Source organism: Patella vulgata, chromosome 5 (genome assembly GCF_932274485.2).
Source record: "Patella vulgata chromosome 5, xgPatVulg1.2, whole genome shotgun sequence".
Lineage (NCBI taxonomy): Eukaryota > Metazoa > Mollusca > Gastropoda > Patellidae > Patella > Patella vulgata.
The window spans coordinates 76,381,288-76,409,126 of NC_065883.2; the positions used below are offsets into that span (position 1 = coordinate 76,381,288).

General features: G+C 36.7%; 2 protein-coding genes across 2 annotated transcripts; one reads left to right on the forward strand and one right to left on the reverse strand.

The window, feature by feature from the left end:
- Positions 1-16: 16 nt before the first annotated feature.
- LOC126820386 (ring canal kelch homolog) lies at positions 17-2,366 on the forward strand. Its single transcript, XM_050548299.2, has one exon. It carries the CDS (start codon positions 147-149, stop codon positions 2,211-2,213), a length of 2,067 nt encoding a protein of 688 aa, XP_050404256.1. The 5' UTR covers positions 17-146; the 3' UTR covers positions 2,214-2,366.
- A 4,338-nt stretch (positions 2,367-6,704) lies between these two features.
- Positions 6,705-27,176, reverse strand: LOC126820375 (thyroid adenoma-associated protein homolog). Its single transcript, XM_050548278.2, has 16 exons — positions 27,091-27,176; positions 26,746-26,850; positions 24,613-24,723; positions 23,262-23,505; positions 20,680-20,890; positions 18,989-19,219; positions 17,947-18,154; positions 16,153-16,344; positions 14,861-15,087; positions 13,345-13,509; positions 12,156-12,255; positions 11,219-11,251; positions 10,095-10,301; positions 8,969-9,089; positions 7,965-8,125; positions 6,705-7,209 (listed from the first exon to the last, which is right to left on the reverse strand). The coding sequence occupies exons 1-16, from the start codon at positions 27,103-27,105 to the stop codon at positions 7,144-7,146; spliced, it is 2,397 nt and encodes a 798-aa protein (XP_050404235.1). The 5' UTR covers positions 27,106-27,176; the 3' UTR covers positions 6,705-7,143.
- Positions 27,177-27,839: the final 663 nt, after the last annotated feature.

Genomic DNA, 27,839 nt, shown 5'->3' on the forward strand with positions numbered 1-27,839 from the left:
CTAAAGGCACTTTGATTATGTCGAGACGATCAATAATATTCTCATTTCGATCGACTGCTATATGATCCACACAGATTACCAATTATAATTTATTCACCTAAAATCTCCAGCACTATTATGAGTAACGTTATAACCTTGCATTTACCATGACGCATTACATGAAGTCGTCCAAAAAGACTTTCTCTCGGAATATTAACGATTATATTATTCGCCCTCTGCTCAGACAGCGAGAAACTGGAGAATTATGTGACGTTTGTATTAAATTAAATGGACAATCATTCCAAGCTCACAAAGCCATTTTAGCACTATGGAGTCCTTACTTTCTTTCTATGTTTACCTGTGATATGAGAGAAAAGTTATCAGGAGATGTCGATCTTAGTGAGTCGATGATTTTGGACAACGATTCTGTTTTTTCGGTGGTTCTTGATTATATGTACACAGGCTCAATCAATATATCAACAAGTAATATCGAAGATGTTGTCAGAATCTCTGATTTTCTTTTGTTAGATGATATTAAAGAATACTGCAAGCAATTCTTTCTCGAACTCGGAAACCTCGATCTGACCAACTGTCTACGCGTTCGATTTCTAGCCGAGGATTTTAATTTAAAGGAAGTTGGTGAATGTGCTCAAAAAATTATAGAATCAAGATTCCACGATTATTTCTTATACCACGATGAAATTCTCGAGATTCAGGTCAATTCGATATTTAAACTTTTAGATGATGCCCGTGTAGTCCAACATGTGAGTTATAATGAATTAAAACGTCTTGTACAAGCGTGGGTTGATTATGATAGATCATCGAGACAAGGCTACCAAAGTGATCTGATATCTCTGATACGTTCCTGGGTGTCGGATTACTCAAACGATACAGCTCACATGGGACGTGAACTTTCACGAGGGGAAATTATGCGTAGATCGCTGGAAGATCATCAGTTTGGAAGCGGACATCTTACAGATAGACGGAAACGCTGTTTATCCGAAAGCGGGATGTGTCAATCAATGGTAGAAAAGTTAAGTCCATCAGAAGTATGCAGTCCAGTTTTATTCACCGCTGTTTGCAATCAAGGATTAAAATTCGTGAAAATTTTGGTGTATAACTTAGTCGATCATAAATGGTATCATTATTCACTGCCAGGAGAAAAAATTCTCCATTCCATTCCAATGAGACAAACCGTATGTAATATGGTGTGTGAAAACAACAAGCTTTATCTTTACTTATGTTCCAGTTTCCCGTATCCCACGGACATGATGAAAATTAATATTCTAGTCGTAGACTTGATAACAGGGCAACCAACACTGTTCTCGTTTCGAACCGTTGATTTCTATAATCCTTGTTATCGAACGACGCTGACAAATTACCGAACAGCGCCACCTGTAATGGTTCACTGTAATAATCATTTGTATGTTATCGGGAATAAAGAGGGCACTGGTCATTTATTCCTCTGTAATCTCACAAGCCATCAATATACATGCTTCCAAATACCAGGGTCAAGATTCATCAGCTTGGCTCGCGCTGCAGTCAAGGAGAACCGACACGTCTATATATGGTATCGTCACAGAACAGGACCATCTGAAGAATTTTGTATTAAGAAGGGTGTCGGCTTTGCCATCTTTGACACTAAAACTAAGATCTTTAATGCATGGGAGATCTCCGCCCCAGAAATCAGTTATGACGATTTTGTGAAACCGTTTGTGATGTGTATCCGTGACGACACAGTGTTCATCCATCACCCAGGCACTCCTGCCCTTGTTCTGGACGAAATCCGGAGTCGTTGGGTGACGGCTCTGCGTAAAACTGCTGCTATCCCAGGTTGTGAGACTTCAGGTGCTCAGGCTTACGGATATCAGCTTCTCGTACCTACGTCCGATAGTATCTTCGTTTTAAATAATGACTTACCGTACACCACAAAAATGAATGAAATTTCTGAAAGATACCCACAGGCATTGTCACATATACCTCCCCCTATTGACAATATCTCGGTGGTAACTCATGGCAACCTTCCGAAATCAACGTTGGCGGTGCTTGATCAGTGCGATCATTATGATGAAGCCTACGCCAGCGCCCTCCATGTAGCAATGCAATACTCTGACGGAGATACTAGTGATAGCGGTGGATCTCATTGTGAAGAACAAGACTCAGAGAATGATTTTGAATATGACGATGATATTTATGATTATGACTATGATTTAGATATAGGTTTTGAATTTTGACTTTAAGTCGTTTAATGGTAATTATGTGTATTTAGTCAAATGGTTATATGTACGGTAGCGTTCTTACTTTAAGTAAAGTCCTACTTTATTCAATTTCAATATCGGCAAATTCAAAGGCAAAATTGGAAGATAGAGGTGAGTGAAGATAGGGGAAAGGGATGTGGGTGGTAAGGGGAGGGGATGTGGAGATGGAGAAGGGAGAGGCAGTTAAGGGACGGGGTAGGGTAGGGAGGGGGAGAGAGAGCAGCATGGGGAAGGGTGAGAGACTGGAGCACAGAGAGAGAGAGAGAGAGAGAGAGAGAGGTGGAGATTGGGGGAGAGGAGAGAGTAGGAAGGGAGAGAGAGTGTGTGAAGGGGAGAGAGAGCAGCATGGGGAAGAGAGAGAGAGAAAGATAAGGGGTGGAGATTGTGGGAGAGGGAGTGAGAGAGGGTAGGGAGGGAGAGAGAGGGTAGGGAGAGAGAGTAGGGAAGGGAGAAGAGAGGGTAGGGAGGGAGAGAGAGAGGGTAGGGAGGGAGAGAGAGCCTGGGGAAGGGAGAGAAAGAGTGTGAAGGGGAGGGAAAGTGAAGGGGAGAGAGAGAGAGGGAGGTGAGGGTGCATATTGGGGAAGAGGAGAGAGAGGGAGTATAAGATAAGAGGAAGGAAAGAAAGAGTCGGCAGGCAACTATTCATTAAGAATCTCAATCATTAGATATATATTTTCTTATTATAACAAAAAAAGTCAATTTATATGTTTACCTGGTACAGTATTTAGCCTAACCACACTCCGATCTAGTATGTATAAGTCTTGTATAAATTCTTTTGTTGACCCTCTGTTAATCTCATTGACTATCACCTGGAAGATTATCTACCATTACATATTTTCATTTTATTGTCTTAAATTAAATGTCAAATAATTAATTTGAGGACATCTTACGAAAATATTGTCCGATAAATACAAATGGTGTTGTGAGGATTTAAAACAAATGATTTTGATTTGTAAAGAACTGGCAATGATGTGTTTAAACTGGGGAGTAAATGAATAGGGCTATTTATTGTGTAGGGCTATTTATTGTTTTAAAGTCACAATTTCATATTTTATAAGAAAGTCAAAACATAATTATTTCTACGTCTTTTGCTTAATAGGTTGTCAACTCACTATTATACGATCATAGGTGTCATTCTCACACTTAAAACTCATTTACACCGGAAATAATAACACAATTACCTCCCAATTACGTATACCTCCCGTGTTTTCTATTCTCCACCATGAAGTAGCTAACTTCAAACAATTGAAAATGAAGAGGAAAATGATATTTTTGCCAATTTCTCAGCTGGCAATAGTGAATTATAGGATTAATAGGATTATTCTTTAACAAGGTAGGACTGTTTATGGATACCATCTATTTTCAGGCTTTATTTTAATAAATTTTAAAAATATAACTTAAAAATTTGCAATTTCCGCTTAAAAGGGAAATGAAAGGGGTAAAGCAATATGAACCATTATTATGAATCAACACCTAACTTAGAGATTTTTATCTAATAACATATAAATTATTTATTCTGAGTTAATATGTTTGACCTTCATGTATAAATTATGCGCATATATGTATTTATAAGTCTGTTGTTATTTTGACAATAATTATGCTTTATCGGTGTTGTTGATTATGTGAGTTTCTACGTAGTTAAAACTACATGTAGCTTTACGTTTTGTTAATATATGTTGTTGTTATTAAGGATTTATCTTAACCAATTTATTCTAGTCTAGACAATTGACTTTAATTCATAATATTCAAATCAAAACAAAGCAAAGGTTTAATTTGAAATATTTTATTCCAAACAATTAAAGAGCCCTGTGGAAGAACGATCTAAGTCACTTTTTCAATGAAGCACTGTTGATAGCGCCATCTGGTAGCAAATTGTATAAGCTTTCTGTGGAACAATAAATTTCAGGTAAAAACCTTAATTTGCCTGAAAAGTTGAAGTATTAAACATCTTTTTGAAGTTGTAATTAAACCCACTCGTTGTTCTGTTTGCGTCAAACATTCTCGTCCAAAAGTCTCTTTTGCCTTTTATGTGAAAAGACAAAAATGTGACTTAGATCATTCTTCCCCTGGACTCTTCAATTGGCTTTACCAATATTTAAATTCAAAATATTCTAGTCAAAACATTTTAATTTTAAAATTTATTGTAATACTTTTAGTTTCATTTATATTACAAAAGGTAGAAAGATAGAGAAATGGGGTTAAATGTCCACGCGGCACAAACTAGTTCATTTCGTGACTAACATATCATTAAATTTTATTTCAATAACTTGCTTGTGTGTAGTGGTCTTTAGCAGTAGCGGGAAACCGGAGGACAGAGAAAACCAACAAAGTCGGACAGGCGACCCTACTCCTTGACATGGACAAGCGGAGAATCGAAACCACACCACTTGACTGTATGACAAACCTTATGATCTAAAGTGCACTCGTTAAACCATTCAGCCACCAAACCCCCTTAATTACATGTTCAAAAGATATTTGACTACTGTCAGAAATTCATTATAATCTTTGAATGGCGTTTAGCGATTGAACATTCTATAACACAACAAGGGGGGTTGGATGGCTGAATGGTTAGCATGTGCGCGCTGTACCATAAAATCTATCTTTGAGTCAACTAGCATGGTTTCGATTCCTCGGTTGTATGTGACAAGGATTAGGGTCGCCCGCCCAACCCTGTGGGTTTTCTCCAGGTCCTCCGGTTTCCTCCCACTGCTAAAGACCTCTACGTGCAAGTGAATTATGTAAATAAAATTAAACCATATGTTAGTCCCGAAATGACCTAGTTTGTGTTGAGTGGACGTTAAACTCCAGTTCTCTCTCTCTATAACACAACATCATGCTATGGATTACAATGACTATTATTATAAACTCATTTGTATGCTTGATAACGACCAGTGTGTATATATAATTAATTATTAATGGCTACAATCTGTTCTATCAGTTCATATTTAATGACCAGCTGTACAAGTTTATGGTTTTAATTAATTGGTGGTTTAGCTTGAAAGATCAATTTGCTTTCATTTCACACAATAAAACAGGAAAATAAAAATCTTCATTAGGTGATAATGAAGTTACTCGATTTAAACTATAACACATACTTATGGAAAAACACCTACTTATTTATTTTGGCGACATTTTAAAGAGTATTCTCTTAACGTTGTCAAGCTATCGAAACGTCGCCCAAATAAATAAGTATGTATGTGTTATAGTTTATTGCTCTATCCAGTTACTAAATGCTTCTCAAAGATTATTACTCAATTTAGTTAAATGAATTTCAAACATACTACCATATATAGTTAAATTGTAACTGAATGAAATTAACATATGAAACAAGTTACCGGGATGGGTCATGTGTTATTATATATCATTATTTGAATTTAAAACACAACTTATTCAACAGTCATATCGTTAACACCTTTCTTATGAGAATGAGTTTGAGACAATTATATGGAATAGAATTTACCGGTATGTGTCATATGTTATAAATATAGTTAATTGAACCTAAACATAACTTATTGAACAATCTATATGGTTAACGACTTTTTTATAACATTGTAATTAACACCGATTATCAACCATTTGGTTGAAATTCCAGCGCTATTGTATGACATTTATCATTACACAAATATTGTTACATATTGTATATTAATACCAGATGTTCATTATAGAAATCTGTTTTGTTTATTATCTTAAAATCTCTGTTCATTTACAAATTACAATATTGTGAAAAGTGAAGCTCTAAAAGGAATATCAGTCCAAAAATAATACTATTCCGATCAGTTTTGACAAAAAGAGAGAGAGAGAGAGAACTGGAGTTTAACGTCCACTCGACACAAACTAGGTTATTTCAGGACTAACATATGGTTCGATTCTTTTATTTCAATAATTCCCTTGCACATAGGGGTCTTTAGCAGTGGGAGGAAACCAGAGGACCCAGAAAAAACCCACGAGGTTGGACAAGCGACCCTACTCCTTGTCACCGTACAACCACGCCAGTTGACTCAATGACAGGCCTTATGCTAACCCTGTCATTGTCATTCTGTTTCAAAACCTGGAACATCAATCCACAGCACGATGATCGCCATTTCAATTAATGTGACTCTGATTATCAGCTATGGAAATTCATTGTCCGAATACTTTCATTGACCTCTTTTTCCTCGAAGACCCCATTGACTTCGCAAACCCCCAAAATCTTTTCGTAGGTGGATCCTGGTTGGGAAACATTGATCTAAATGAACGTTTAAATAACAAGTTCAACCATACCAGTATAATTAACGGGCTTGCTATTACACAAAATATACCAAATCAATAGGATATAACGATGTTTTAAGTCATCTCCCTTTATTTTTAATTTTTAACAATTTTATGATATGTTTATTCAGACTGTGATTTATTATTTATTTAAGATTTGTGTGTTGTAATTTACTCTTCCCTTTTCAAGTGTTTTTTATAAATAAAACTAGTCGTGTATTTTATAAATATCTGTTTATTTCATATATGGCAATGAAATGAGAGAGAGAGAGAGCTGGGGACTTGACACAAACTGAGTCATTTCGGGACTAACATATAGTTCAATTTTATTTCAATAATTCGCTTGCGCGTAGGTGGTCTTTAGCAGTGGGAGGAAATCAGAAGATCCGGAGAAAACCCACGACAGGCGATCCTACTCCTTGTCACGTTCACCCGAGGAATCGAAACCATGCCAGTTGACTCAATGACAGACCTTATGATACAACGCACGCGCTAACCATTCGGCCATCTACCCCCCCCCCTCAATGCAGTAGACTGCTACAGCAAACTCGATGCAGTATTGGTAAGGTCAGTGCAGCAAAACACAAGATTCTGTAGTTCATTGAAAGACACCGGTACTTGTCAATCTAGTCTATAAATATCAATGTCTATGACATCTTCAGGTGTCTATAACATCTTCAACTGTATCTTGTAAATGTTTAAACCATGGATGAAGATGACTTGACTGAAACATAAAATATTACATGTTATTGTTCATAACATGCATAATAGGCTATAAGCCAAACAAGACTAACTATTCTGACCTTATGGTCAGAAGCAGTAAATGATGCTGTATGGTAGGACTACATTCAGTGAATGATGCTGTATGGTAGGACTACATTCAGTAAATAATGCTGTATGGTAGGACTACATTCAGTAAATAATGCTGTATGGTAGGACTACATTCAGTAAATGATGCTGTATGGTAGGACTACAGTCAGTAAATGATGCTGTATGGTGGGACTACAGTCAGTAAATGATGCTGTATGATAGGACTACAGTCAGTAAATGATGCTGTATGGTAGGACTACATTCAGTAAATGATGCTGTATGGTAGGACTACAGTCAGTAAATGATGCTGTATGATAGGACTACAGTCAGTAAATGATGCTGTATGATAGGACTAGTCAGTAAATGATGCTGTGTGATAGGACTACAAACAGTAAATGATGCTGTATAGTAGGACTACAGTCAGTAAATGATGCTGTATAGTAGGGCTACAATCAGTAAATGATGCTGTATGATACGGTGGACAGTCCATATGCTGATTACACTATTTTGCCTTATTACACTATTTTGCCTATACCGTTTTTTTTTAGGACTTCGAATTTTGTCTAGTGGTTTGGATTGTTCGTACTTGTTTTATTTTATTTATAGGACTACAGTCAGTAAATGATGCTGTATAGTAGGACTAAAGTCAGTAAATGATGAATGACTCACCTTAAATAATGACTGGATGGAATATTTCAGATGTTTTATGGTTTCTTCAGTTCCTGTAGGAGAGTTTAGCATTTGTTGACCTATAATGTCACTCAACAGAATGAGACCTGTCAGTGACGACATGACACTCGTAACACTAGTTGAGGATATAACACAGCTGTCTGAAAAAGAAAACATATTTAAAAATCCTAACCGCAGAAAATTGCTGGAAAATAACTCTCAAACTCTGCTCTACTACCAAATAGTTTTAACTTATTTAATCCATGCCCAGGCAATGCTCAAATTAATCCATGCCCAGGCAATGACAGTTCTCGGTATAATAGTTAAAAAATAGATAATGAAAACAGAATATGCTGAAAATTTCAGTCAAATTGCTCCACTCTGAACCGAGATATTAGCGATTCAATTTTAGGCTAGCCTCGATCGTCATTACTACTATGGTATGATAATAAACAAAGTCTTGATTATCCATTTTTACGTTAAATCATCCATCACAAAACGTATTCAAATCCACTAAGCATCGCAGGCTAACGATGGCATTGAGCGTTGATTATGGTCTTTATAAGTTAATTAATGTCTAATTAATAATTCAGATAACATATCAAGCTCTTGCATAATGCATGTTTAAGTTATATTCCTCAGGTCAACATGTACCATATATAATACTCCATATATTTTTATTCTTCATGTGTGTGTGTGAAATAGCTTTATTTAAAATACAGATGTGACGTCATCCTTTGATGTTGGCGTACCATTATTTCCAATAATGTACAGACAACTTGCCAATCATACATTATCTATACTAGATGAAATATTGGACTCGTATGACATATTTCATTGAAAAGCATGTGCAGGATAGTGTCTGTATTTTAAGTTGTTTAATGGTCTCGAGCTAAAAACATTGCCTTGTGCAGTATCAATATATTACGTAATGTCTCGCTCTCAACCATTGAACCATACTTAACGTGCGCTTCCACCAAGGTGATATTGTGACCTATACATACCTTTTATACTATTGAGTAAGTCAGGAAGATTTTCTGTGATTTCTTTGTTGATATTATTTATATCGTCTACAGTAAATTTAACACACCCCTTCTCACTTTCATACTTTCTCTTTCCCATCATCTAAAAAAAACAAAATCAAACATTAAACATACATTATTATAGAGCTAAATCTGCCATTTGCAGGTCTTTCTTTCGGCCTGAAATGTTACATTTACTGGATTATGATCCCATTTGCTGCTCGACCTCCATTCATAATTTAGTCATAAAATGGATGATCGAGACTATGTTTTTTATCTTACAGACTTTAGTAATGATGATAGAGGCTAGGCAGAAATTTCACGGTTCATAGTGGATCAATTTGACCGAGATTTTCAGCAAATTGCCTTTACATTATCTACTTTTTAACTATTATAATGAGAACTGCCAGCTCTTTATCTTATCTCCCATAATGTATCTTTAATTTGGAATAATTATAATTTTTAATGATAGTATCATCACTTCAATTTTTGACTTATCTTGATCACATAATGTATTTATTGTGTCTTAATGTTAAATTCTTTGAAATTCTAATTTTACGGTATGTATATTCTCTGTGACATAAGGTCTCCAAACCAGTCAATTTTACAGTCAGTCAAAACATAACGAGAAATGTGTAGATATATTTATCATCTGACAGACACGTATTACCCAACCTGATTCAAACACAGATCCTATTTCAGTTCGTTTTTTATAGTTCAAAATTTCCTTTTACTTGTCTTCACTACACTAGGATCTGGAAGAGTTGTTATAATTACCAGCATTTTGGTTGAAGTGAGGGATAAGCCAATGAAACAGTCTGTTACAGCGACCTCTTGGCGTGTCATGCACGGAATTGTGGGTAAACCATTAGAAACGTCAACGCTGATTGATTAATCAATATCTGACTTCATAGCGTCAAAAGCCGCTTGTACGAACCTTGACGCGACCTTCCAGTACAACCGGTCAGATCTTCATGTAGGGTAGACCATCGAAAGTATAAAAAATGAAACGAGATATAAATGTTTATTTTAATCAGATTGACCTATTTCCAGCAGACGTACTTCAGTTCGAAGGGGACTAACTTTATATCTAAAATGAGCTACAAACCTCTAAAGTTTTATGATAATCAAGGCATCGTAAAATTCTTTCAGCAAAAATAGAATCTTCATCATGTTCGAATAAAACTTGATTGCGTTGATCTTGTGTGGAAAGAAGAGATTTACGTAACAAACCATATTGATACAGTTTCTTGGTCAGATATTTATACACAGCTTCCGACCAATAGAAATTATCACAGATATATTCTAATAATAGCTACAAAAGATATACAAGAAATATATAATTCAATTGTTTTGATGACTACATTTTCTAGACATTTTTTTTGGGAATTAAAAAAAATTAAAAAAAGAGAGAGAGAGAGAGAGAGAGATGGGGTTTTATATCCACGGACACAAACTAGGTCATTTTGGGACTAACACATGGTTTAATTTTATTTCAATAATTCATTTGCGTGTAGGGGTCTTTAGCAATGGGAGGAAACCGGAGGACCCAGAGAAAACCCACGAGGTTGGACAAGCGACCCTACTCCTTGTCATGTACAACTGGGGAATCGAGACCACGCCAGTTGACTCAATGACAGACCATATGATACAGCGTGAACTTACTAACCATACGGACATCCAAACCCCCGAAAATTCTTTGGGTAAATTGTAGACATGTTACATGTTTTAAAGGACACTATTAATGTCAGAACTATTTGATCTGTAAAAAAACAGCTGATCTTGTGACAGTCTATTTTTTCTTATGAATAATTGGTTTTGAAATGATTTCCTCTCAAAGTCTCATGTAACAGGAATTATCAGTTTCTTATGAATAATTGGTTTTGAACTGATTTCCTCTCAAAGTCTCATATAACAATTCTTTCAATATCACAGGAATTATCAGTCAGCCTAAAATCGTCAAACACGTTGCAATTACATCTGGCTTGTATGTAATTCTTCCCCTCAACATGACCAGAAACTTTTGTTTTATCTTATCACGTAAGTAAATGAAGTGAAATGATGTTAAATATCCTACTGACCAGTACCAACTGGGCAATTGAAGATCCCAGATAAGGACCTCTGTTTTTTATACCATGCGAAACACTATACATTTTTTTCTAGACATGTTTCTTTTAGACATTTCAGTATCGAAAAAAGTTTGTGTAAAATTAAAATTATAAATTTACGAACCTGTATACAATAATTACTATTTATATGATGGCCCTGTAACAAAAATTATTGATCTTATTGAAGAAGGAGGTGTAAACATGGTCACCATGGTGTAAATAAATATGAGAGAGAGAGAGAGAGAGAGAGAGAGATGGTTTTAAGGTCAACTTGACAAAAACTAGGTCATTTCGGGACTAACATATGGTTCAATTATATTTCAATATTTTGCTTACGCATAGGGGTCTTTAGCAGTGGGAGGAAACCGGAGGACCCGGAGAAAACCCACGAGGTTGAACAGGCGACCCTACTCCTTGCCACGTACAACCGGGGAATCTTAACCATGTCAGCTAACTCAATGACAGTCCTTATGATACTGTCCAACCTCGTGGGTTTTCTCCGGGTCCTCTGGTTTCCTCCCACTGCTAAAGACCCCTACGTGCAAGCGAATTATAGAAATAAAATTAAACCAGATGTTAGTCCCGAAATGACCTAGTTTGTGTTGAGTGGATGTTAAACCCCATTTCTCTCTATATATAACACAACATAATGCTATAGATTACAATCACTATATTATAAACTCATTTGTATGCTTGATAATGACCAGTGTTAGCACACGCTAACCATTCAGCGTGTGTAGGACGTAATATAACGCCCTTGAGGTATTTTCCCCAACCTATTCTTCGAACATACGATCGTAGCATGTGTAGGACGTTATATTACGTCTGGTCGAGGAAATCTAATTGAAGGGAGACAACTCTATTTACCGTTAGTTTTAATATGGTTTAAGACTACTATCATTTGTATTCAGGAATAAAAAGGTCCAAAAATGACGTTTTTCGTCAAATTAATTACACAATAGGGGGTAGTTAACGTTTTAAAAACTACACAGTTAACGGGTTAAACAGCCCTTTAATAATAATCAGCCACTTGAAGGAATAATCTGAAATATTTTTTCTACCTTAGTTTTTTGTGAACAAATTTGAGATATAAATGAAGTGGCCATTTTTCTGACATCAACATCTTCTTCATCAATCAACTGTAAACATGCCTCCAATAAACTACAATTCAATTTTAAAACTTCATCTAAAATCTACAACTATTAACCTGAAACGTGCATTTTCCTACGTAAAATGCCAGATACGATGAAACAATCAAAACCCTGGGCCCTTATTCACGAAAACTTAACTGAGATAGTAATTTGATTGGATAATATTAGATTGATTTTAGTGCTTAGCCAATCAAAATTGAGGAATCTACTAAAATTTGGATTTTATCTTAAGTTAAAATTTCGTGAATCAGGGCCCTGATCTGTAAATAATCATTGAATATTGTCATAATATGTATATTGTTACTCATGGTATGAGTTACTCGGGTAGTATTATTACTCATACTATAATGAGTTACTAGGGTGGTAATTAATCTGTTTAACATGTGACCTCAGGTCCACTTATCTTGTATATCTCACGCTTTGGGTAGACCAGCTTCCACCAACATCTGATTGTAAGACTTGTATGATTCATTAATAAATATTGATGAGTATACCATGTATGAGAGAGAGAGAGAGAGAGAAGTGGGGTTTAACGTCCACTCGACACAAACTAGGTCATTTCGGGACTAACATATGGTTTAATTTTATTTTAATAATTCGCTTACGCGTAGGGGTCTTTAGCAGTGGGAGGAAACCGGAGGACCCGAGAAAACCCACGAGGTTGGACAGGCGACCCTACTCCTTGTCATTTACAACCGGGGATTCGAAACCACGCTCAATGACAAACTTTATGATACAGCGCGCGACGCTAACCATTCAGCCATCCAACCCCACTTTACCAAGTATGAAGACGCATAACAAATATAACAACCAACACGCTAAATAAATAATCTTTAAAAATATAAGAATAAAGTTTAGAATCAAAGTAACTCTTTCACTACGTAGGACACTACCATTACACCAAATACAAATTTTATAGAATAGCTTAGATCTGATATTCCTATTACATATTCAACCTTCACAATATTTTATTTTCCAAAGAATGCAAAGGCCCTCATATAACGATCCACAGTTTTAAATCCAAATTTCAAATTTCATCCCGAATAGCTATTGATCTCCAAGACTCTTTCTTTTTAATTTGATGATCATCTCAACTTACCTTACAACACAATTATCGTAGGATTTTTCTTTCTTTGCTGCGGCCATATTTAATATCACATCACCAGCCAATAATAAACATTTAGTAGCAGCCAATCGTATATCTTCATTTTCATCACGATTACTTGAATTTTCTACATGACGACACCAATCACAGATCTCCTTACTACAAACAGAAAATAACAGATAAAAATGAATTTTTCAAAAATAAAATCAAGGGTCTTAGTTTAAAGGAGCTAAATAGCTAATATTTGGGACCTAGAAATTGACACAAATGGGTCGCATCGCATATAATAATGTAATATGAATGTATATAAACTAATTTACATTCAATCGTTTCCGTTTATACTGTAATTTGTAATCTGGTTATTCCAGTCTACACCGATAATATTAATTACGCATGCTCTCCAGATACGAATATGAGGTCACCGTTTGACATGACTTATGGAATATGTCCAGCCTCGTTCTTAAGAGTCGCGTGTTACAAATGACAGTGTTTATTTTGTCTTAAATATTTGATATCAGAAGCACATCTTTTCCTGGGTAAGATCACAACATCAATGTTGATTTAAATTGATAACTAATTTGTGTTTTCAATGTCGAAGATTTTGGATGATATTGAGTTAGAGACTTAGCTACTTTAACAGAATTTAAAACATAACTTTTTCGACATTCATTTATAACTTTCTTGCGATATTTGCTAGGGACTGGGACCAAAAAATTAAGATAGTGTGTACACATTGATGTGCACGTAAACTATCCCTTTGCAGTTGGAATTAAATATATGAGTAGGCCGTACCACCGTTGTACAGGCAAAAGTTCCCTCCCTGTATGGCGTATACTCATCTACAATAGCCGAGTCAGAACAATAGGATGTAATACTCCATTTCATCATTTGTGATATTGCAATTTGTGCTAATCTGCAACCACGTGGATAGAATTCCAGCGCCTTTATAAAACGATGATAATGATAATGAAGACCAACGAGTGTGCACTGTATCATAAGATCTGTCATTGAGTCATGTGGTGTGGTTTCGATTCCCCGCTTGTTCGTGACAAAGACTAGGGTTCCCTGTCCAACCTCGTGGGTTTTCTCTGGGTTCTTCGGTTTCTTCCCATATTTTAGTCTTGAAATGACCTAGTTTGTATCTGGTGGACGTTAAACCCCATTCGTCTCTCATTTATGAGCAACCGGAAGAAGATGACAATGATAATTATGAATATGTGTTGTTTAATGGTTGAATACGGACATTAAGTAATATATTGATATATCTATATATACTATGCAATGTCTCGCACAAGACCATTATACTACTTTAAATACAGTCACATGGATTTCAATGAAACACGTCATGGGATTAATATTTCAGCTAGTATAAATAATGTACACTTGGCACATTGCCTGTACCATTATTTACGCCAACATCAAAGGATAACGTCACACCTGTATTTTAATATTTACTATTCCATGGCCTTTAGAAGTTGGTTGTATTAAAAATTTAAACTTCTATACATACCTGTTTATTGTTTCAGGTGATGTATTTAATAAACAAGATATTAGTCTACCTTCTACAGGTAACAGATGATGTAATAAACTTCTATCATGGTTATATAAAGATCTTAGAACCGTAACATCAATACCAACACATGATTTATTCTTCAATCCGATATCACAGAGTAAAATTAGAATCATCTTCATGTTCAGATGATTTGTTTCTTTACTGAGTAGTTTCCACAAACATGTCTGAAAATCGGAAAACACATTAATTTCTTTAACCATTTATTATCATTTGGACCCCTACTGCTTCCGCTGGCACATCAAATCCCATGGAACAACTGAATATACCAACAAGGTAAAAGAAATGGACCTCTTATTTAGTCAGCCAGTGCTTTATTCAAAGAGAGAGAGAGAGAGAAATGGGGTTTAACGTCCACTCAACACAAACTAGGTCACTTCGGGACTAACACATGGTTTAATTTTATTTCAATAATTCGCTTGCGCGTAGGGGTCTTTAGCAGTGGGAGGAAACCGGAGGACCCGGAGAAAACCCACGAGGTTGGACAGGCGACCCTACTCCTTGCCACGTACAACCGGGGATTCGAAACCACGCCAGTTGACTCAATGACAGACTTTATGGTACAGCGAGCACGTGCTAACCATTCAGCCACCCAACCCCCCTTTATTCAAAGAACCATTGTGGTCCTAAATTAGAGAATGCAATATCACAGTTGAAATGAAATGGGCTTTAATGTCCTACTGTTCTGCTCCAACTGGGCTAATGAAGACGTGCATACGTCATACAGTGTGCTATGTGAAAAATATTGCCCGGACAGCAGGACTATGGCCTACTCTTATATCGAATTTCAACCGCCAAGAGATGTATTACGTGCACGCCAATGTGTACACGGGACCTTGGTTTTTTGTCCCATACGAACAACTATACACTGTCAAGGGGCAACCACCCCGGAAAATCCCAAAGAACTTTCTCGACCAACGTAGGGATCGAACACAGTACCTCCCGGTTAGCGAGCCAACATCCTACCCATTGAACCACCGTGGCTCCCAGTTTGAATAAAAGTAACAAATGAAATATCATAGTTTGAATAAAAGTAACAAATGAAATATCATAGTTTGAATAAAAGTAACAAATGAAGTATCATAGTTTTAATAAAAGTAACAAATGAAGTATAATAGTTTTAATAAAAGTAACAAATGAATAAAAGTAACAAACGAAATAACATAGTTTGAATAAAAGTAACAAATAAAATATCATAGAAAAAAAGTAACAAACACTCAATGTTTACTAACCTCTATGGTCATCCAGTCTAATTGTAAATTATTAGTTAAATCTAACTGGAGTTGTTTAAGACTTGATGATCTAATATCATGACTTCCTGTAGTAAGACACTGTGAATAAAATGAAAGTAGATCGGTTGTATCATCTCTATATAAGGCCACACCCACGTCTACTACAGATGATTCATATAAACCTTTACCTATCTGAAATAATATATACATATCAATAATTACTTTATTTATATATGGCTTGTTATAATGTAAGACTGTTGTAGTCTGGGGGTGGGGGGGGGATAGCCGAATGGTTAGTGTGTGTGCATTGTATCATAAGGTCTCCAGTTTCCTCCCACTACTAAAGACTCCTATGCACAAGCGATTATTAAAATAAAATTGAAACATGTGTTAGTCCCGAAATGACCTAGTTTGTGTCGAATGGATGTTAAACCCAATTTCTTTTAATCTGACTGAATCCAACCAAATGACAAACAGGGCCCCTAGGACAGAGCAATGTGGTGCGCCTTCTTATCACCCAAAACATTAAAATAAAGTTAAGTTTTTCACCTGGAAAATGAAGTTTTTCACCTGGAAAATGTGCAGCGATTGATTGCTTTATACTTGGAGACCCTATTAATGCCACAGCCATTTATCAACTGCTCAGTGTGCCCATGTAATAAGACAGCCCTGAGACCGGCAGTTACCTTATTCAAACAATGAGGAAAGGGATAGGGAAATGGAGTTTAATGTCCACTCAACTCAAACTAAGTCATTTCGAGACTAACATGTGGTTCAATTTTATTTGAATAATTTCCGGGGATCACGTGACTAAGTGGGTAAGACGCTGGCTCACTAGCCTGGAGGTCGGGTGTTCGATCCCTGCATTGGCCGAGAAAGTTCATCCAGATAGAATGTCCATTGTTCGAAGAAGGTTGGTGGCCGAAATGGTCTAACACATGCCCTTTAGATCATAATGTCTGTCATGAATCGAGTGGCGTGCTTTGCATTCCCAGCTTGTACTTGACAAGGCGTAGGAACACCTGTCCAACATCGTGGGTTTTCTTCGGTTTCCTCCCACTTCTAAAGACCCCTACATGCAGGGAAATTATTGAAATGAAATGAAATGAGTTTTAACGTCCTACTGTTCTGCTCCTATACTGGGCTAATGAAGACGGGCATACGCCATACAGTGTGCTATGAGGGAAAGTTTGCCAGGGCAGCGGCACTATCCCCTACTCTTATATCGAATTCCAACTGCCAAGGGATCTTTTACGTGCACGCCAATGTGTACACGGGACCTCGGTTTTTCGTCCCATCCGAACGACTAGACAGCTTTCCTTGTCAGCCCCTCCGTCCTGCATCACTGACAAGGGAGAACCACGCCGGAAAATCTGGATAACTTTCTCGGCCAATGCAGGGATCGAACACCTGACCTCCAGGCTAGCAAGCTAGTGTCTTACCCACTTAGCCACGTGATCCCCTACTGGGCTAATGAAGACAGGCATACACCATACAGTGTGCTAATAGGGAATCTTGCCTGAACAGCAGCACCAAGGCCTACTCTTATATCAAATTCCAACTGCAAAGTGTTCTTTTATGTGCACGTCAATGTGTACATGCAACCTCGTTTTGTCATCCCATCTGAACAACTAGACAGCGATACATGTCAGGCCCTCCGTCTTGCACCAATGACAAGGGAAAACCACATCTAAAAATCCTGATAATTTCTCTCGGCCAACACGGGACCTCCAGGCTAGTGAGCCAACATCTTACTCGGTGAGCCACCATGGTCCCATACGTAAAAAGACTTACTGTTAAAGTTTCTGGTTGTTGTTTATCAGAAGCTGTTTTTAATAAACCATGTAAAATATCTTTATCTGTTGTATCACAGGGGTACATCGAAACAAGATGGCTGACTATATGACAGAATTTTAAACTCAGCAGACGACATGCTACAAATGATGACATCAGCCAGGATCGAGACAACATTTTCTTAATAATCTGATTGGATGATTCTTTCCTACAAATGAAATTGTTTTTCCGTCAAAATGAAATGAAATTGTTTTTACATCAAAATGAAATGAAACAGGGTTAAACATCCTACATTCCTGTACTAATCAAGTTGAAGATTGAAACATACATACATGTAGGGTGGTGTGAGGACAATTTTGCCGAACAGCTGCGTTTATTTATCAATTCAAACTTTGAAGTGCATGCCAACAAGTTCATCGGGATTTTCCTATGTGATTTCCCCTCGTCAGTGGTGCAGGAAGGGGGCCCGACAAAGACAACTGTCTATTGTCGTTTGGATGGGATGAAAAACCAAGGCTCCTTGTATACACTGGCGTGCACATAAAAGATCCCTTGGCAGTTGGCTATAGTGCCGCTGTCTGGGCAAAATTTCCATCATGGCAAACAGTATGGCGTACGCCAGTCTTTATTAGAACAATAAGATGTTAAACTCCATTTCATTTCATTTCCTGGAATACAATGATTTGTTACAAATATTACACAACATTTCGACATATCTTCCAGTGATTGTATGCCATATAAATGGTTGTGTTTTTTTTTTAAAAAAAAGGGGGGGAGGGTTGGATGGCCGAATGGTTTACACATTAACTGGTGTGGTTTCTATTCCCCGGTTGAACGTGGCAGGGAGTAGGGTCGCCTGTCCAACCTCGTGGGTTTTCTCCAGGTCCTCCGGTTTCCTCCCACTACTAAAGACCCCTATGCGCAAGCGAAGTTATTGAAATAAAATTGGACCTTGTGTTAGTCCCGAAGTGACCTAGTTTGTGTCGAGTGGATGTTAAACCCCATTTCTCTCTCTCTCTTTTTTTTTTAATAAAAAACTCACTTTAAATTTCTGTTGCAGAGTAGTTTTTCAATCAAAATAAGATGTCCATGTAACTGGTTATGATTTGAGAGTTCTTCAATGGATGTTGGTATTCTTTCAATGAGTTCATTTATCCAATCATCAGTCTTGTCTATAGATATCAACGCCACCATTGAAAAAGCAGATAACTCTCGTAGTGAATAGATGGGATTACACAGTAGACAAGATACCCTCTTCCTGAATTCTTCTTGTCTGAAATACAAAATTCATTACAGTTTCAATGGAATATATGGCACCTGCTGGCTTATTACAACCCATCAATTATTGAAACCTAATTTATGATGGCCATGGAAAAAATTATTTATGTGAGAAAATCCTTCAAAAAATCTGAAAAGGGGGAGAATTTATCTTTTTTTTGGTTTTTATTCTGTCAAAGAAACATGTAAAAATGTTTATCATCTGTTCACAAGAATTTACTCATCATCTGTCTGCTAGTTGTGAGTTAGAGAGTGACAGTCAGAGTGAGTGCATGTTAGTTCAGGTGTTAGCTCGACAAAACTATGTCATTTCGGGACTAACACATGGTTCAACTTTATTTCAATAATTCTCTTGTGTGTAGGGGTCTTTAGCTGTGGGAGGAAACTGGAGGACCCAGAGAAAACCCAAGAGGTTGGACAGGTGGCTCTACTCCTTGTCACGTACCAACAGGGAATCAAAACCACACCAGTTGACTCAATGACAGACCTTATGATACAGCGTGCACATGCTAACCATTCGGCCACCAAACCCCCCCCTGTGTTGAGGGAAGCAGGAGAACAAGTGAGTGCATTGGTGAGGGTGTAATGCGAAGGTGGAATGAAGGTGATATTGGTGAATGAATATAGACTATTATAAATCTATTTAACAATATAATTACTAATTCTCATGTGACCAGAGGTGGGAACTCGTGTCCCGCATCATGGACTCAAAGACCTGACTCAACTTGAAATATTTATCGCGACATAACAGTTGACTCAGACTCAGCAGTCATGACAACTTAAGACTTAACTTAGATTCGGTAGTCGTGACAACTGAAGTACACGAGGGGATATAACTCAAACTTGCCTTATTTGCCATGATTTGCAGACTCATTCGATGAACTGGCAACTTGAACGTGGCTTCAACTTTGTGAAGACCTTAGGGACGTGATTCTCCTGCTTGTGACATATCTAAACTTTACTGTCCTGTATGCAAAGCTGAATACAAGTTTATTTACCACCACGGGTTCACTGTGGCTAAGTGGGTAAGACACTGGCTCGCTAGCCTGGAGGTTGGGTGTTCAATCCCTGCATTGGCAGAGAAACTTCATCCAGATTTTCCAGCAATGTCCCCCTTGTCAGTGATGCAGGATGGAGGGCCTGACAAGGACATCTGTCTAGTCGTTCAGATGGGACGAAAAAACGAGGTCCCGTGTACACATCGGTGTGCACATAAAAGATCCCTTGACGGTTGGAATTTGATGGCACACTGTATGGCGTATGCCCATCTTCATTAGCCCAGTCGGAGCAGAACAGTAGGATGTTAAACCCCATTTCATTTCATTTTATTTCATTTCATTTATTTACAACCAAGACTTAATTAATAATTGTCACCTCAGTCTACAAACAAATTCACAAATTTTGAAGTACTAACGAGAATACCGTCCACCTGAGTTTACTGGTATGTTTACTTACAGACTATTATCTTCAGGTGAAGGTGAGAGACTGGATAATATTGTCAACACTAGATATAAGGTAGGGTGGAGTATATCATCCAGTCTTACAACACAATCATCTAACTTCTTTAACAGGAAGGCTGGTAAATCAGGATAATGGGCAGATAACTCTACCACGGTCAGACAACTCCCACTGCCTTTAGGACCAAACATTCTAAGTATCAGTGTACCTGTTTAAAAGACAGTAAACATCAAGTATCCCATAAATAGTTTTTCGATCTTTTGGGTTAAATAAAATAACTAAAACTATTATTAACCATAATCATTCCCTATTTTTCAAAAAACTTTGATAGTCCTTGCCAATAAATGGGAGAGAGTGAGAGAGTGAGAGTGAGAGAGAGAGAGAGAGAGAGAGATTTGGTTTAATGTCCACTGACACAAACTAGGTCATTTCAAGACTAAGATATGGTTCAATTTTATTTCAATAATTCGCTTGCACGTAGGGGTCTTTAGCAGTGGGAGGAAACCGGAGGACCCGGAGAAAACCCACGAGGTGGGACAGACGACCCTACTCCTTGTTACGGATGTACAACCGGGGAATCGAAACCACACCAGTTGACTTAATGACAGACCTTTAATACAACGCCCAAATGCTAACCATTCGGTCATCCAACCCCCACCCCCCCCCCCCCTTCCATGCGGTACAGAAACACAGGTACATTATTAAAGACATAACATTAAGAGAAGCAACAAAAGAGGACGAAACAGTCTTCACAGGATGAAACAATTTGAAAGAATCAAGGCGTAAGAATACACCCATAACAAGATTTCATCCAACACCATTAGGTGGCGCTGGCGAGTTTATATCATCTACAGAGAATGCAGAATTTTTCACAAATTTAAAGCTACGTTCCCAGAAAAGTATTTATCAGGTGGTTATTTCCAATAAAAGTATGGCAATTTTGGTATAAATGGAAAGTAGAGATATCCAGTCTTACTAGAAAAATACTGGATTCCATGAAAAACACTCATGGAGCGCATACAGGACAAAAATTTAAGGGTTTCCCTAATCAACAGCCCGACGATTAGGAGTGTCTGCACGCGTGACGTCCAGGGCTGTCGGTAATTTTTCACGGTTGATTAGCAGCACTGCTAATCAAAAAGTCAAATTTTGCCAAATTTGATTAGCAAATTTAAAAATTGATTAGCAGTTTTTCAGTTTCAACATAAAACACCTAAATAACAAGATATTACTTTAGTTCATAACAAATATGATTAGATTCCATTCTTACTAATCTTAGATTTTTTTAGGACTGCCACAAGTACTTGTGACAGTTTGTGAATGTGATGTAGACATTTAGTTAGGTCTTATGTCTGAAGCCAATTCTTAACAGTGACTTCCGAAGCCCCAATCATTTTAATTGTTATTTTTTGTACGTTAGAAATCTTCGTTAGAAAACAATTTCGTCTGCTTTTTATCGTGTATTGCTTTTTTTGTTCAATCGGGCGCACCTCGATTGACTAGACACACGTGATATTTTACGGGAATTTTTACTTTGATTTATCATTTTACAATACGTTAACATTTATTTTTTTATATTTTATTTACAATACGTAGAGGATACACTGGATTTATTTCTTTCAAAATATCATATAATTTCTTGATGTCTTGCAACGTGAGTGGTACTACGTGATTCCCTGTTTCCGGTTTAATAGTCCCTATTCATAGAGTTATGTCCCTGTATTATATAGTACCGTATAATGAATTGTGTCTGGGTAGTTCGAGAAGAAAATGTCATACGGAGAATTCAGTTTTGTTTATAAAATTTTATTCAACATTTTATACTCGTTGAAATTGTTGAGAAAGCTTTCTAGTCTTCAAATGTGGATTATCCTTGTGTCAATATCCAAAATGACAGGCATATTAATGATTCGCAGTTACTGCGAATCAAAAACTTTAGATTTTAATTTTTGATTAGCAACGGACAAAATATGTATCGCAAATTGCGCTGTGATACTGGTTGTCGGCAGCCCTGGTGACGTCTATGGTTGCACGCGGATATTGAGCGCTTGACATACATGTTGATAAACTTTATGAAGAATTAGACGTACAACACTTTCTGAGATAAAAATCACGGAAAAAGTCGCAGGCAGTGGATAATCCAATAATTTAATTAGGCTTCGATATTTGTAATAGTCAGCGATTAAAGACAACATCGTCTTGTGTATGCAATGAATTCTCCTCCGACTTCGCCTTCGTTTCTAAGTACCGAGAGAGGCAAGTCACGTGACACAAACATGACCTATTTTGACCTATTTTTTATAGCCAGGGTATTCCCCGACAATTGCAGTGTTTTGAGAAGGATTTGAAGCAAAATTATGATAAATTAATTAGTTTGAATATGTTTTTAGTCCAAATATATCATCAAATCACCCAGTTTGTACCTGGGAATGTATCTTTAAAATCATCATTTCTTTGTAAATAGTGAATTTAAATTTTCAATATATTCATTTTGCATTATTCATTTTTTAAATATCATAGCGAGAACGACCAGTTCTTCATCTAAATCTTACATAATGTATCTTTAAATTACCACTTACTAAACAACTGTGAGGAGGCATTTCTAATAGCCCAGGACGGTGATTCAAAGCTCTCGACAACCAGTATTATCATTTTACTATATAATGGCATGAGACTGGATGATAGAGTACTATCACTGAACACAGCTTTCAGTATATTCAAGGCATGAACGGCTGGTAAATCCTGTCTCTGATCCCAATCAGATGGAATAGGCTCTGATGCCAAGACATACAATTTATCAAGCGTGTCATCAATTAGAACATTCTGAAATACAAAAATACGAAAAGAAATGAAATGGGTTTAATGTCCTACTTTTCTGCACCAACTGGGCTAATGATGATGGGCAGTATGCCATCAGGTTAATTTTGCCAAGGCAGTGGCTTTTCCACACATCTGTTCATATTTTTTAACTCCTACCAATAGAACATAATGCGCAGTGTGCTATAAGGGTAATTTTGCCAAGGCACTGGCATTTCCACCGTGGCACATAATGGACAGTGTTCTATGAAGGTAATTTTGCCAAGGCACTGGCGTTTTCACTGTACATACCTGTTTATATTTTATAGTGGCTACCATAATAACATGATGAACCGTGTTCTATGAGGTTAATTTTGCCAAAGCAGTGGCGTTTTCACTGTACATACTTGCTTATATATGAACCGTGTTCTATGAGGTTAATTTTGCCAAGACAGTGGAGTTTTCACTGTTCCGGGAATTCTCGTATTGATGCCCTGCCGTTATTAAGCCCATGAGCTAAATAAGGAGTTTAAATTTCGAATTAAAGCCCATGGGTTTAAATTTAAAATTTATTTTAGAGTGGTCTCCCTTTTAAATTTTCAAACCACATGTGAACTACAGGCTACAAGATGTTCTCCAGTTACACTCCGGTCTTGTACTGCCAGGTGAGGACCAACTCAGTGACGACCCGTTCGAGGATTCAAGTTCAGATGAGGACATTGATGGGTAACAGATGCTCACCATACTAGTAAAAGCTAGCCCTGAGATCTGATTAGTTCAAAGAACTTTGAAATTTAAAGTTTATGGACAGTTTCGTTTTGTTTTTCAGAACATTTATGTGACGGTGTATCACAATTGTGTTTTAAAAACCATTTTTGTTGATGAAATTAATTCGTTCCATTTAAAATTATAAAAAGAACCCAAATGTTTGTCGTTTTTTCCTCTTTTCGAGTTGAAGCCCTGAGCTTAAATTCAGAAGAAATGTTTCATCACTGACATGGTCAAATTCGAAATTAAGCCCAGGGCTTAAATACGAGAATTCCCAGTATATACCTGTTTAAATTTTTTAGCTGCTACCATTAGATCATGATGGACAGTGTGTTATGAGGGTAATTTTGCCTAGGAAGTACGTACCTGTTTATATTTTTTAGCTGCTATCATCAGAACATGCACTATAATAGGTAAACCAGCTGACCTTCTGGTTATGGACGCCATCTTGTCACCACTCTCTAAACTTGTAAATACCTGAAATCAAACCATAAATCCAAATTTCAAAATTGGTATTTATACAATATTGATATGAAATATACATATAAAATATCATCTGTTATACTGGTGTGACACCCATAACAGAGCATTCGTTAAAGAAGCTAAATCTCTTGACTCAATATTTTTCATAATATTCGAAATTAATACCGAATTAGAACTCAATATTGGTCCACATTTCAATCAATATTGATGTTGTTATCTTACCATGAAAATATGGGATCCTTATATAATGGTTTTGAGCACCATTTGTAATAAACAAAGAAAAACATCCCAGAAGACAATGCGGAAGTGAAAATGACTCACAAACGACAAAATTAAATTTAAACAAGCGTCTAGAATGGACTAAGCAGGTGTAAAAGACTGCTGTTCACGTATTTCACATAAAAATTGAATGTCAATCACTTTATTTATATTACATTAATCTGTGCTTTTAGACTTTAAGCCAATTTTTGTTTATTTTAATGTTAAAAAAAAATAGAGCTTCTATGTTCTTTAATTTAAACATACATTATGCAAGAGCAAAATCTGATTATTGCAAGTCTTAAAGGCTCAATACCACTCTTGTTGTAACTGAATAATATGCCCCAATCTTTATTCTTGTCAACAAATTGTACTATTTTAGAATATTTCAATTAATTGATGATACAGATTTCATCTTAACACACCTTATTTAAAATTTTTGAAAAATTCAACATAATGTTTTGAAACGTCTAACGTAAACCTTTTCAAATGAAACTTGTAAAATAGGATGTAATGGATAATTTACACAACAGGAAGGACACTTAAACATCTAGTACTAAGATAGAGATTTTATTTATTTTCGGGAGCTTTCAAGCCAGCAAGAGTGTTATTGTCCCTTTAATTTAGGCTTCAGATGTTATAGAAATTATAAATTAGATCTTTATTTAAACAACAAGCTCAAAATCAACTCTGTAGACCCACGGATGGCTCGGCTACAGCTCGGATTTAAATAGGATTTCACTTATTAATTAATTCAAATATGGCGCATCCTGATGAGAATACGTCAGTTAGATCGAGGCTAAATGATAGAGTGTACTTAGCGAGGCCGCTGTAGAGCGTTTCCGCATGCCATTGAAAACTTTACTTGATAATCGAGATATGTAGGTGGAGTTAACGCCTGTCAATCAAACGATCGGCCAAGGTGAAGGCACATTTCACTACCATTTCTAGTCAAATATTACAACGATGATAACTATGTTGAGAATAAAGTAATTTGACTGAAAATTTCAATATATTCTTCTATCATCATCTACTTTTGAACTGTTATAGCAAGAATGGCCAATTCTCTATAAAAATCTCCTATAATGTATCTTTAATCAAGCCTATCATATATATATTTGGAGACAGTTATTCATGTATCCCATGATTCATTTGTAAAATGAGTGGGAAATTAATCCACAGCAGCCACGGTCTGTCACTGCACAGCCAAATGCAAATTGTTGTAAGAAAAACTTCACTTTAATGGTCAAGACACTACTTGCCATTAGAATCTGATGGTCTACATGTTCCTGAAGCGACGACCGCGAGTTTTACAACATCTAGACGTTGCTAGATTGGTCTTCAATTCCCGAACTTATAGCTATGTTATCACCCTTTAACGCAGAACGATTGCGGCGTCCAATCAGAGGTTGCGACACAAACACACTCGAATCAAACATGGTGATCTCGACGGAAACCTTGACATTGAACGAACCTCAAACTCTGCACCTCGTTTATCACAGGTAGACATTTTAACTGGAAAGCGCGAGACTTGGTATTCGCGATGATCAAGGAATCTGATAAGTTCCCCAGCTGGGTCAGTAGCCAATCGACATTAGTGCCGAAATATACAGGGTATTACGTGAAGGACTTGATAAGATGTACAGAGTTAAAGCAAGATCAAGCCTTCTATAGAAGATGAATGATCTACTATAATTACTCTTCAGGCAAGCAGGAGTAAGCTAAATTATTAACAAAAAGAATAAAGCCTATACAAACCTTCAACAGAAGAGAATATGGAATGTGTTTTAATTCTGGTTGCGACGAGTCCATCAAGGTTAAACAGAATTTCATCAGTCCATTTCTACAACCTTCTATAGCGCCCTGTAAAACACACACAAATACTCAAGTTATACTTTTCAAGCCAAATAATACACATTAAAGATACATGTATCTTATTAATAATAATAATTATCGTTTTCTATAGCGCTGAACATTCAGTCAGTCTAACTGCTCTGTGGCGCTTTACAATGTAAATATGATTATAAAAAAACATACAAATAAACAAAAGAATACAAAGAAATAGTCAAGTTACAATATACAAATGGAAAGTGAAGCATTTACATTATTGTTCATCATTAGTAGTATGTGACAGAGTTGACCAAAATTTCAAAGCACTTTGGTGAAGACAGCATCATGTAACGGTTTTGTAACAACAAATCTTATTAGAACACGTGACCATTAGCAGTACATGTATGTATATGACCTACATGTGTATCTTATTAGTAGTATGTGACAGAGTAGACCACAAATATGCATATTAAAGTTAAAGATACATTATGTAAGATTTAGATAAAGAGCTAGTCATTCTTGTTATAATAGCTTAAAAATAGATAATGTAAAATGAAAATATTGAAAATATCATTCAAATTACAAGTGTTTTGAGTAAATAGTCTTGATTAACAAGTACCATTACTACGATAATAAACAAAGAGAGAGAGAGAAATAGGGTTTAACGTCCACTCGACACAAACTAGGTCATTTCGGGACTAACATATGGTTTAATTTTATTTCAATAATTCGCTTGCGCTTAGGGGTCTTTAGCAGTGGGAGGAAACCGGAGGACCTGGAGAAAACCCACGAGGTTGGACAGGCGACCCTACTCCTTGCCACGTACAACCGGGGATTCGAAACCACGCCAGTTGACTCAATGACAGACTTTATGATACAGCGCGTGCACGCTAACCATTCAGCCATCCAACCCCCCAATAAACAAAGTCTTGATTATCCATTATAATGTTAAATTATTAAATAGTACATGTGTTCTAATCCAATCAATATCTGGACTATCTGCGGCTAAATCTATTTGTTAA

Excerpts from the sequence above, each read along its gene's own strand:
- LOC126820375 (XM_050548278.2), bottom strand. Across the intron at positions 18,155-18,988 it reads CTCTGCAACAGAAATTTAAA|GAAAGAATCATCCAATCAGA; the intron begins GTGAGTTTTTTA and ends TTTCATTTGTAG. Across the intron at positions 10,302-11,218 it reads ATAGTAATTATTGTATACAG|CTATTATTAGAATATATCTG; the intron begins GTTCGTAAATTT and ends TATCTTTTGTAG.
- LOC126820386 (XM_050548299.2), top strand. The coding sequence starts at position 147 with ATGACGCATTACATGAAGTCGTCCAAAAAGACTTTCTCTCGGAATATT.